Raw genomic sequence first — 12,776 nt, forward strand, 5'->3', positions numbered from 1 at the left:
CTCCCTCCCTCCCTTACTCCAACTCACCTGTGAGGCCTCACAAGTTCTCTCATCACCTCTCATAACAACCCCCCCGCAGCCCACTCCTCACCTGAGCTTCTCATCCAGGGGTAAATCTGTAGCCTCTCTTGGTTTGGCTGAGGCTGCTGCTGCTGCTGCTGCTGCTGCTCCGAACGTCTCTGCATCCTGCAGGCCGGCTCAGGCGCCCTGGCGGCCAGCGAGGAGCAGAGCTGAGGCGGACGGGGGAACCGCTCCTCCGCGGCGCATCTCTGCAGAGAGGAGCACGGCGGTGCGGCTCCCGGCGCGCTGTAAGCCCCTCCAGTGCGGATTTCTGCGCGGTTCAGAGGATGCGTGCTGGGCTGAGTGCCCCCGCTGTTCCCGTTCAGTCCCGAAAGAGACAAACAGAACCATAAGGAAGTAGAGGAGGGGGGGAAGGAGGAGGAAGAGGAGGAGGAGGAGGAGGAGGGAGAAAAAGAAGAAGAGGAGGGGGGAGGGAAAGGGAGTCTTCCGCTGCTTCTCCCATTGGAGACATGATGGTGGTGATATCCGCTGGAAGCGAGGGCGCACGAAGAAGACCCGGCAGGACAAGCAGAGGAAGACGGGGAGGGAGAAGTTGAAGAGTCTGTGAAGAGCTGAGCGGAGCAGCTCGCAGCGGCTTGTTGGTATTTGGGAAACAGCGCGTTGGCGAAGTGGAGCGAACTCATAATTTGGCGCTGTTGATTTGTGGACCTGGGGCGGTTTAATGTCGGCAGTGAATTATTGGCGGAGTATAACTGTCTAGAATTACACACACACACAAAAATCACCCCTCCCCACTCTCCTCCTCCCCTCCCTTCCATTACCCGGCAGACCACGTGACTACGGATTCACGTGATGCCAAGATGCCCAATGACTGAGCGGGGTTCCCTCCAGATGCAGGATTATAATAGGAGAAATTAGCTGTAACACTCAGGGAGTGACCGCTGCAACACACACACACACACACACACACACACACACACACACACACACTAACACACACACGCATACATGCAAACACGCACGCGCGTGCAGTCTATATTATACAATCAATACCCAGCAGCTCGGAACGTGTCCACTAATCACCGAGCGCGCATAAAGCTGGAAAACAAAACGGCTGAGGCTGCCAAAACATCCAGCCCGGACTCCAGCCTTTCACGGGCCTGGGCGGGAGGAAGCGGGTGAAGTTGTCCACTAAAGGCGGAAAACATCATTACATGTGATATTGATCAGACTTGAAACAAATGGCGCGTAAAGTTGCCGAGGAGACTAAAAGAAGAGATGGATCTCCCGCGTTTTCAACATTTAATCCTGACTCATTAGAGAGCACACATGCAAAAGAGAGTGACCCACGAAGCAGAGCAAACTGTAGGCTACTGTACTGCACAGGCTGCCGTCGCTGTCCGGTCACTGCAGCGCAGACCGTGTAAACAGCGTGGAAGCGGTCAAACGTGTCATTTTGAAAATCGTTCTGCAGTAAAGCTCCCAGTGAAAGACTGCAGCAGCTGCGGCTACAAGAGGCACAACACCACACTGATTCCACTAATAGTCAAAACACCAAGAATTACAGCTTCATTATTTTTCACCGCTGCGTCCTGAGCCTTGAAATGTTCCATCTTAAACGCAAACAAAACCAGACACCGGAGTGGGTGGTGAAGCAACTGAGGATTGATGTTTCAGAGAAGAAACTCATCACAAGTTCAGAGGAGAGGGGAAAAAATCATATGGGCGTAAGTGCTCGTGTGTGTCTCCACCAGTCTCCAGGCCCATTCTGGATAAAACACCCCTGGTCTGATTAGGTCTGTTCCCTGGTCCTGGACCCTGCCCAGCCGCTCTAAGATCTGTGCCCGTGACGCTGACCTTTCCCCGCCACGCAGCTCTGAGTCCAGCGGGATAAAATCTCTGTGCTGAATGTAATGTTTAACAGAGCAGAGAGCAGTTATGTGAGCATACAAACCCACAGTTTTTCTTTCTAACTGGAAGGATGTGGAATAGTTGCAGAATTTGAAAGAGAAGGTCTGTTAACATTTTATTTTATTTTATTTATTTTATTTTATTTTATTTTATTTTATTTTATTTTATTTTATTTTATTTTATTTTATTTTATTTTTTTAATTTTACTCCTACAGGCAGATGTGTTTGTAAAGCATGGGTGTATTGTGCGTCAAACCCCCAGTCCTCACGGTGCCATAAAGTCATTTACGTTTTCCAAAGGTCCAGCATCAGTGTTCATCCAGCTGGAACTGTGGATTTGACATCTCATCCCCGCTCTCCTATAACCAGAGATTAGTCCACTTCCTCTGGCCAGATGTGATTTTAAAAATGGGACTCCAAAGTGAAAATAAACAAGATTTAACTTTTGGTTTTTCAAATTTGAAAATTGGATTCAAGGTGGACACCTGCCCTGGCCCCTAGACATACAAGTTCACTACATGTCATTTCTTTTTTTGGTTGTTTTATTAATGGCAGACTTTTTTAAGAATCTGAACAACTAATGTATCCTACTATAAACCAAGACAGGGGTTTTGCGTTCTTACTTAATGTTGTAGTCTGGTTGTTTAGACAACAAGCTCTCTCAGCCTAAATGACCATAAGATCATTTGTCTCTATCCTCTGATGACACCCACAGGAGCCTTCCTCAGCAGCAGGAGACATACCACAGATTAAAGTATAATCCGATAAATGAATGAATAATCCTTGTATAATGTGACAATGCTCTGTGAAAGGTTTGGTTATGTTTAAGCACCACAAAACAACCTGATTAGATTTAGAGAAAGATCCAGTTAAGTTAAAATGTGTGGCGGCTGCCTTCAGGTTAGAAGACCTTCATCCTCATGGTTAAAAGATACAGGGCTGACCATTGATTTGAACAGGGAAGTGAACACCATGGAGACTGCTGTTCTCCCGGTTGAAGTCTGTACCTCCGCTCGAGGGCCTTGTCACTTGAACATAAACATGTGATTTTGGGGACGTTTGGTGAAAAGACTGAAGCTGTCTCACATGACTAGAAGTCTCTTAGCAATAAAACTATGTGTCATAACAAGCTGCCTGCACGTATATGGTGTGCACTCTCAAAGTGACAAAATGTAGTTTTAACGCCTGTATTATATATTTGCTTACATGATGCATCATCCTGAGTCAAGTCTCCGAGTAGTGAAGGAATCCCTCATGTGTAGTGGTTATTGTAAGGGGATGGGTTCTAACTGAAACCTATGCCCCCTAATTTAACTTTGGAGTCTGATTCTAGTATACTCTTATATTTCTCTGTCTCTGACGAAGTCAGGTATCATGCTTCTTCTTCTTCTTCTTCTTTTTTTTTTTTTTTTTAAATCTTTTACAGTGTTGTCATTAAAACAAACCATAAAGCGTCAGTAGAAGCGTTTGGACAATTTTAAGTGGCAGCTCGCTCGTTAAAAGAAGCGCTACTCATCTCACAATAACAGTCGTATAATATCTTCCGTCCGTACAGGGAGGTTTCCACAGTGTGAGGATATCAGGGTTGTCTCTGCTGTGAGGTTCAGATATATTTTTTTGACAGAAAAGCGACATTAAAAACTGAAGGTATGGAGTTTAAAAGTATCGGATATTAAGGAAATGGAGGGGGGGGGGTCTAATGACAAAGCTATAGTGGGAAATGTAGAATCCAGTGTTTTTGGAGCTTGACCCAGCGCGCAGAGGAACAGACTGGATAGTCTATCTATTTAACCCATTTTCCATCAGTCCGTGGTGAGTCCTCTATTCTAACTGCTGAGGAGACCTTTAACAATCAAATATGATCGTTGCTGTCAATATCAGTTTGTTAAAACATAAATATAATGAAAGCAGAACAACTGTAAGAGTATTGCAGCAGAAACGCTCCAGAATTACGTTACTTTGGACTTTTATTTTATAAACTACACTCAGAAACCCACGTAGCTGGAACCGTGCGTCACTCGGCTCTTCACTCACTGGCAGGTGCACATCTGTGCTCATCTCTGCCTGTCTTCACCTGATGGAAAAACGGTGTGTGTGTAAAGTCTGCAGCATCTGTCTGTCAAACTGCTCGCGCTTTGAATCTGTTTCCTAATGATCGCCTGACAACTTGATCAGACCAATATTCAGTGCTTTGATAAAACTGATGATTCCAGCTAAAAAAAAGTCTGACTCACGAGCTCAAGTCCAAACCGTATGAAGATATATATATGAATGTGTAAATGTGCGCGAGCAGTGCGTTTGATCTCCCATATGGAAACAATCCGACCTCAAGTCGTCATCGTGATGATGATGGAAGGCAGTGTATACAGGCCGGTAATAATGTAAGTGGAGGTGGAGGACCAGGCCATAAATAAAGTGATGTTTGGATAGGATGTGGATTGTGTGTGTGTGTGTGTGTGTGTCTGTGTGTGTGCGTTGTGGGAGGGACTTCCGAGTCAGGGCTTAAATGTTTGGCCTGGTGAACTGAACTGTTTTATCAGTCTGGGTGCTGACAGAGAGAGGAGAGGAGGAGGAAACGAGGGAGGGGATGACAGGGTGGTGAGGAGAAGAGGTGAAAGAGGAAAAGAGGGGAAGAGGGAAGAGTGAGGAGAGAGAAAGGATGGAGAGTAGGCTCGGGTTAAAAAGAAGTGGAAAGCAAAAGGAACCAACTTCTCTTCTTCTCCTATTTCTAGTAAAACAGTAATAACATCATCCCTCTCTCCTCTTCTCCACATTAAACGCAGAAAACATTTTATTGCATTTTTTTCTCATTTTTATTTTTATGAATGTTCTCTTTTTTAAATCTGAACTGTGCGCATGCTTTTTACCCAAAAAGAGAAAAAAGGATGACAACATAAAACAAACACCATCGATCAAAAAAACAACTAAAACGACAATTAGAGTGTGTAAAAAAGAGACCCGACCCACTAAAATGGCATAAATAGGCAGTTTCATGTTGTTGGAAATTTCATTAATTGCTACGTCATCGTCATCATCATCAATCATTACCAGAACAACAACAACAACATATAAGTGAGAAGTACAGTAAAAAGTGCACCATCATCATTTTTAACTTAAAAACTATACAGCTGCCAAAGATAAAATTGTTAATGATAAACTTCTAACAATATAGAAATGTTTCCACGATAATTGTTCCACAAAGAAATGAAGCTATCGTTTTTTCTTTCTTTTTTTTGTTTGTTTGTTTTAAACACTAGAGTAGGCTAGACTATGTTTGTTTGACTTGGATTGACCCCCTCCCCTCCCCCCGATCAATTTTATTTTTCAAAGTTCATGTTCTTGCTTCATTGCATCATTTTTTTTTTCGCGGTTTCCACAGTCAGCAGACAGAGGCGCGAGGCCCCTTCAGTTCAGTCCAGCTCACCAGTCGCCATTTTGGAGACTCAAGTTTCTGTCCATGGATTGGATCGCGGAGACAGCGGGGCAGTCCAATGGCCTCAATTAAGACAAAAAACAGCCCCCCACCCACCCTCATCCCTTCCTGTCCAGCATTTATACCCTCCTCGTCCCCCACCTCTTTAACTTTCTCCCCCTTAATGAACTTTCCTCTTTACTTTCCTCCCTACATTTGCTTGTGGGTTTTCTCGCAGCAATCCTCACTCCCGGGGGCCTGTGATGCCGCCGTGCCCGCGACCGCCACCGCCACCGCCACCGAGCCTCCTCCTCCTCCTCCTCCTCCTCCTCCACCTTCTCCACCTCCTCCTCCACTTCCGCCGCCCTCCCGCAGTTCCTTCTCCCTCCTTTCCCTCTCCACCGCCTCCTGCTCGCTCTTGCTGCTGGGGAACTTGTCCTTGTTGTTCTCCTTCTTCCACTTCATCCTCCGGTTCTGGAACCAGATCTTCACCTGCCTCTCTGTCAAAGCCAGCGCGTGCGACACCTCGATGCGGCGTTTCCGGGTCAGGTACGGGTTGAACAGGAACTCCTTCTCCAGCTCCAGGGTCTGGTAGCGGCTATAGGTCTGCCGGCCACGCCTCCTGCCCGCAGCTACTGGGGGGGCGGTGGGGGGAAGGGAGGGGAGGGGGGAGAAATGGTGGAGGGGGGCTATTAGAGACAGATCTGCATTCTTACATCTTCACATGATCATTAGCTTGTCACCGCCCTTCGTATTAGCCCTTTACATAAAAACCAACCCAGGTAGCAAAATGAATCCGGCCCACACTTGGGCCACATGCTTGTTTTCTCCTGGCCCAGTATACGCCCGAATCTGGCCCATGTACAGCAGGACTGTCAGATGCTACTTCCACATCTGGACCTATTCTGGCGCACACACAGAAATACTTGCAGCTGTAAGAAAATCCCAGAGCACAACAGCTGGAATCTACCCAGTTGTGGATTTATATGGGCCAGACTCGGGCCGAGGACCAGGCCTATGTTGGGCCAGAAGTTTAATTTTGCTGTCCGGGAAGCAGCTCACAGCCTATAGACCTGACCTGTAACTGGCCCATTACTCCATTACTGTATAGACAGCTTGTTATTTTTGGTTTTATAGGTAAAGAGCTCCAGTATCTGTTGATTACTCTTACAGTCATATATTCTATGGAATCTCAAAACATACTGAAAAATGTCTCTTAACAAACCCCAAAGTGAGGTCATCATATATAGACCTTACTTATTATGTCCCATCAGAAACCAAAAATATGCCATTTGCATTTATTCATTTTAATCATTAATTTATTATTATTCAAAAATAACAAATCCTCAGATTTTTGGAGCTGAAAAAGAATATGGGGTATATTTATTTGATAATTGACAAACTTAATTAATTTATTGAGTAATTAATTGATTATCAGATTTTAAATGGTCAGTTAACTAATGGGCCAGTAAACACTCCTATTAGATATAACACTATGATGATACTCATGATTTTATTCTTTATTCATATATATATATATATATATATATATATATATATATATATATATATATATATATATATATATATATACAGATCTATATATATACATATATATATATATACACACACATATATATATATATATAGGCCTATATAGGTATAGATATATATATATATATAAACCCTGAACCTGTTCAGGTTGAAGTGTCCACAAGAGGACATAAAGACACACACACACACACACACACACACACACACACACACACACACACACACACACACACACACACACTGTTTACTACTACTCTTCAGACATCAGGAATTCAAACTGCACCATCAGCCGCTCCAGTCATTATGAAAACTCTTCTATAACAAAGACAAATCTACTGAGCACTTACTGAAGTGCACATGAATATTTGATGGCGCGAACAGATCGTAAACAGTTTTAAAAGAGAAAAATGATCCGGCGCGGAAGAAGATCAGAACACAGCTGAGTGACTGACTTCAGTGACAGACACAGACTTTTAATTATAGGAACAGTGCAAACGATGAAAAGTAAATATATTATTATATATTATCGTATTTCTGAAAACGGTCACTGAAACCAACAGGTCATTTGCTCCGCTGCTCTCCGCACAGACGCAGTATTAAAGAGTTAAGACGAATAAACACCAGTACACACAGATGTTAACTTCTCTCACACAAGCGTGGAAGGAAAAGATGTTTGGCGTTTTTCAATAAATCACCTGTGAAATATCATTCACCCGCATTTTTGAACAGGAGAGGACAGGAACATTTCATCATTTCTACACCTGCATCATCGTATTACATCAAACTGTGATACTATAATTACACCTGCTGACAGCTATTCTCCAGCCTGGATGGCAGCACTGGAAAATATAAACACATTTTAAATTTTAAGAAATGTATGTGACTTGTAAAATCAACAGTGCTGCCTGTAAACTCGGTGTTATCTTCAGTATTAAGAGGGAGAGTGAAAGTGACACATTTAACCAGCAGACTCCAGACAGCTCATACATACAGGACATTTGTGTAAGTCATGATAAAGTGTTGGTCTTTCTCTATGATTATTGATTATTGGTTGTGCGTAATTGACAAGTTTAGTGTTGACACCACCACCACCTACACTTACACACAAGCTCTCTCTCTCTCTCTCTCTCACCTCCCCACCCCCCACAGCAAAGTTTGAGGATTAAATAAAGGAAGAGATAAGTGACTTTGATGGAGCTGTAACCACATATAGTCTGTCTGCACTGATCACATTATATCACGTCATGCAGCCTGCAGGTAAACGGTGAAAATATCGTCTGCATCCATTATATATCTCCCACGTTCTGAAGTCTAAAGTGCTGTGACTCTCTTGGTCCCGTTGGGTTTCCTCGCAGTGTCCGTCTTTGGGCACAGAGCTGCTATTTATGTTAAAGCAGCCAGAAGAAGAAGAAGAAGAAGAAGAAGACAAGGGAGTCTTTATGGAAATGCATGAACTTGTAAGTGATGTAAATGTCTTGTATGTGTTATCTGTCACAGGGCTGGCGCCGTGATTTCGTGCTGCAGAGACTAGAGGGAAGTGGGCGCCACATTCACTGCTGTCACCAGTCATGAATTAAGGGAGATGGGAAACACTTTCCTGGATAAAATAACAGCACGGACGCTTTGATCCGACGGGTTTTTGACAGAGCAACATGAATAGGGAATTTAACCCCCAACCTTTGCTGATTCACACCCGTCATATACCGCTCCACTATATCTCTGCTTATGTGGATCAAACAGCTTTTGGAGAAATAAACCTTTTTTTTTTCTGGCATTTTCCTGTTTTAACGTGAGCTAAATCATCACATGCTGTTTTATTGTTAGAGAAAATGATACAAGCCGTGGGATTATGAAACAATTTAAAAACCTATTGCAGATGAAACCTTTACAAAGCCAATTAAATAAGCCCTAAACAAATACATGGCACTTGGCAGTTGACATTTTGGAGGAGGGAGAGAAGAGGTTTCCACTGGACAACAGATGCCAATGAGAGCCGAGGCAAAAGACACTAATACCATTAATTCTTCCTCCTAATCAGATTTTTATTCTTAATCTTTTTCATTTTTAAGGTCATACGGAGAAAATCATCGATCAAGATTTCCAACCGCAGCGGTGAAAGTCGTAAAACGGGCTCATATTCACGAGTTCAGAGTCAAACTCGGATATTAAACCTCCAGCTCGGGGGCTCAGGAGTATTTCAAAACATATTCAGTGAGCAGGAGCCCCCCCCCCCCCCCCCCGCCAGTACTGAGGTTATAACATAAAAAGGTGCGGAGGTGTGGGAACCGGTGAGATTCCTCTTTATAATACAAATTATGAAATCTACCCCCTCATTAAAGGGAAATTTCCGAGGTAAACGTGATAACCATCCGCCGCTGTGCTCCATCCTCCCGTTTCACCCATAAAAGCTCATCCGCCTTTTTCTGCTATTATAAGTAATAAATCCTGGCACTGAGAAAAGGACAATCCCCCATCGAACCGTGCAGGGGCTGTAACCCCCGCGCACACAAAGCATTCCTGGACCGTAGCGGCGCACAGTTGCGCGGTTTGACACGCCTGCTTTCCTGTTTTGACTTCACTTTTTCTCGGCCACCGGATGATCGGAGCTGCCTGCACCAGGGTCAAACCCAACTTTACGCTCTGAAAACTATGAATATACGGATTAATCGCTGTTAATGAAAGGCATAAACCCCTGTTAAAAGTCGTTTTCAGCCCCGCGCCTGCATGAGCGTGGCCGGTCACAGCCGCGACATCCACAGGGGAGCGGGGGGAGACAAGTGCAAGGGAAATCTACACAGTGGTTTTTAAGATGTAAATAATTCCAATTTATAGGCAGCAAAAACAGGAAAGCTTCAATACAGATGCACAAGTAGCAACACACGACTGGAAGGTAGTGAGCAGGAAGCGCTGCAGGAAAAGTCCATATCTTCTAAAACCGCACGTAAATAGTAAATTATCAACTATTATTACTGTTGACGAAGCAGGTGCGTGAAAGTAAAGCAGCTCTTTGATCTTTATTTCTTATTTGTTTTATATTTTATCATGATCATAACCATGAAACTACAAAAGTCCAGAACATGGTCTACAGACCCACTTCAAAATATAAAGAAATAACCAAAAATACAGCCAGGAACATAAGCAATAAACTTTACACACACACAAACACACACACACACACACACACACACACACACACACACACACACACACACACACACACAGCACAACACAAGAAATATGGGCTCAAACAAAATAGGCTACTATACATGTCAATCCATTCACTGCTCTCTCCCTCTCCCTCTCTCTCTCTCTCTCTATCTCTCTCTCTCTCTAACACACAAAAATGCCTCCTCGCATAATCAGTTTTATTGTGGTATTGCTTTAAGCCATCAATTATAAACCCGGCTATAATGCAAATAATTTTTAAACCCACATTTTTTCCACCGCTCTGCTGTGATTTATAATGTGATCGAGTGTGAAACCAATCAGGCCTGATCCATATTCACAGGCTGCGTGTCACATGAGACACAAAGCAAAGCATCTTAAATCTGACCCACAGCACACGGACATTTGCTGGAGGGATAATTTGGATATTTGAGTTGACGGATCAGACAGGCCTGAGAGTTTAGAGCTCGCGCATGCTGTGAAGGTGCTAAATCCGAGTCCAGATCTTCTTTCCACTTTGTTCGCCACACACACGCGCGCGCACACACACACGCACACACACACACGCACTGCCTACTGCCTCCTTCTTTAAGCCTGTGGGGAACTGACCACCGTGTAGCCCAACAGTCCCGGAGACCAGAGGAAAGTTGTAAAAAAGAGAAATAGTAAAAGTTTAACCCGAGCCAGAGCTGCATGTCTAAATGTAGCTGCTACATCCAACAACTCTCCCACCATCTGCTCTGAGCGGGGGTCTCTCAGTGTGCGGAGGTGTTTCTATCCAGCATCTCCCTGTCTGTTCTCCCACTATATGACCAGGGCAATTAAACCTTAAAAGTCATTCACAAGTTTTGGTGCTGCCAATAAAACCATAAACGTGCTTTTGTCTCCCACTCTGAGCGCAGGAAGCGCTGAATGCCCTCCTTAAATTGCTGCTTTTAAAACCACTTTCAACTTTCTCCCCGTGTTTCCTGCTCTATCTGAGCCCACAGTCCCTGCTCTGCTCCTGGCGTGGACGCTCGCCTTCTGAGAGGCAACACAGCACGGTTTGCTTTGAGCAAGGCAAAGGATAAAATGAAAACAGCTTGTAGTTCAGTCTCCGCTTCCTCACCTTGCGGCCTCATCCAGGGAAACAGCTGCGTCGGTGAGGGGCTCTGCTCGGTTCCCTCCGCGTCCTCGCCGCCGAGCCCCGGCGCGCCTCCCAGCTTACAGTCGCTGTACTGGACCAGATCCGCGTCCTGGGCCCCGAAAAGCGTCTGCCGCTGCAAGGCGTCGTATCCGTAGAAGTTGCCCGGCTCGCCGTGGCATGTGACCGCGCAGGGGCTCTGCTGGTACGGGTTGCTGGGCAGCGTGGAGGCGCTGTGGTGGTAGAAGTCCTGGATCTGCGGAGCGTGCTGAAAGGTGGCGCCGGAGCCCGGGCCGTACACCACGGTGGGCCGGCTGCTGGCCAGGTCCTGCGCGAAACCGCACTCGTAGTAGTTCGGACGTAACGAGTCCCCGCTTTTATATTTGGAGAAGAGCGAGTTGACGAAATATGAGCTCATCTTTTAGTTGTTGTTTTTTTTTTGTTGTCTTTTAGTTGTTTGCTCGGCAGAGTCAGAGCGACCGGCGGCTCTCACTTATTTTTTTTTTCTGCCTCTGTCGTGCGGTTTGAGGCAACGGAACACCGACACACAGAGACACGGAGGGGAGGGAGACTGAGAGAAAGTGAGGCAGGTCTGCCGCCGGTGTCGGTCACCGTTGTTGTGGTGTTTCCCCCCTCCTACGGCCACAACAGAGGAGCCGGTTGCGATGAGAGTAACGGTAACGGCAGCCAGCCACAACCACCACCACCACAACAACAACAATCACACCGATTCCATAAAATCTCCAGCGAAGAAGAAGCAGAAAAAGAAGAGGAAAGAAGAAGAAGAAGAAAAAGAAGAAGAAGAAGAAGAAGTAGAGGAGGAAGGGCTCGTGCGCATCACAATTCCGGTGTTCGCGCTGTAAGCGGGAGCCCTGTCGCGCTCTCAAACGGCTTTTCCGTGATTTACTCCTCTGCAAATGAGTTGTTTCATATTTTTTTTCTCCCTCTCTCTCTCTCTCTCTTTCTCTCTCTCTCTCTCGCTCTCTTCCTCTCTCTCTCTCTCTGGCTTTCTCTGGCGCCCCCCCCTTTCTCTATTTCTCTCTCTCCTCCTTGCCCTAGTGTGTGTGTGTGTGTGTGTGTGTGTGTGTGTGTGTGTGTGTGTGTGTATGAGTCGGTTTCAGGGATAATTTGCATCTATTATCAGCTCTTCGTCCCATTGGCTTTTCCAGGCACATAGACAAACGTGCACGAGCGCGCGCACGCACACACACATAGACTCTATTACACTTTTTTTCTTCTCTTTTTGCGCCTTTACCCGCACGCGCGTGTATAAACCTGGATGATATTCTCCCGGCGTCTGATCGAAAGAGCTCCACGCGCCAATAATGATGCAAAGGGAGTGAAGATGAACAAGAAGAAGAAGAAGAAGAAGAGGCGCAGCATCAAACATGAAAGCAGGAGTTGGATGGGTTAATGAGAGGTCTGCCGCTTTGCATCTGATCACACACACACACACACACACACACACACACACACACACACACACACACACACTATTCTTACAACCAAAACAAAAGGAGATGGAGATTTTATTATTGTAGAGCTGAGATTGAGGTCGGTTGATGATGGTAGTGGTGGTCGGGTGGGGGG

At 45.3% G+C, this 12,776-nt stretch overlaps 2 protein-coding genes across 3 annotated transcripts in view; both read right to left on the reverse strand.

Annotated features, from left to right (window-relative positions):
• hoxb7a (homeobox B7a) overlaps window positions 1-929 on the reverse strand; it is an 8,698-nt gene extending 7,769 nt beyond the window's left edge. The window contains exon 1 of the mRNA XM_023426195.2: window positions 92-929. Coding sequence (XP_023281963.1) covers window positions 92-839 — 748 coding nt within the window. The 5' untranslated portion in view covers window positions 840-929. The remainder of the gene's footprint in view (window positions 1-91) is intronic.
• A 4,432-nt stretch (window positions 930-5,361) lies between these two features.
• hoxb8a (homeobox B8a) lies at window positions 5,362-12,197 on the reverse strand. Of its 2 annotated transcripts, none has more exons than XM_023426197.2 (2): window positions 11,172-12,197; window positions 5,362-5,979 (listed from the first exon to the last, which is right to left on the reverse strand). In XM_023426197.2, exons 1-2 carry the CDS (start codon window positions 11,602-11,604, stop codon window positions 5,555-5,557), a joined length of 858 nt encoding a protein of 285 aa, XP_023281965.1. In that variant the 5' UTR covers window positions 11,605-12,197; the 3' UTR covers window positions 5,362-5,554. The 2 variants fall into 2 exon arrangements, with proteins under 2 accessions (XP_023281965.1, XP_023281966.1); XM_023426198.2 differs by having other exon boundaries at window positions 5,362-5,976; window positions 11,172-12,194.
• Between the last annotated feature and the right edge of the window lie 579 nt (window positions 12,198-12,776).

Source organism: Seriola lalandi, unplaced genomic scaffold, assembly GCF_002814215.2.
Source record: "Seriola lalandi dorsalis isolate HSWRI2012SDOR001 ecotype SW California unplaced genomic scaffold, Sedor1 jcf7180002054816, whole genome shotgun sequence".
NCBI lineage: Eukaryota > Metazoa > Chordata > Actinopteri > Carangiformes > Carangidae > Seriola > Seriola lalandi.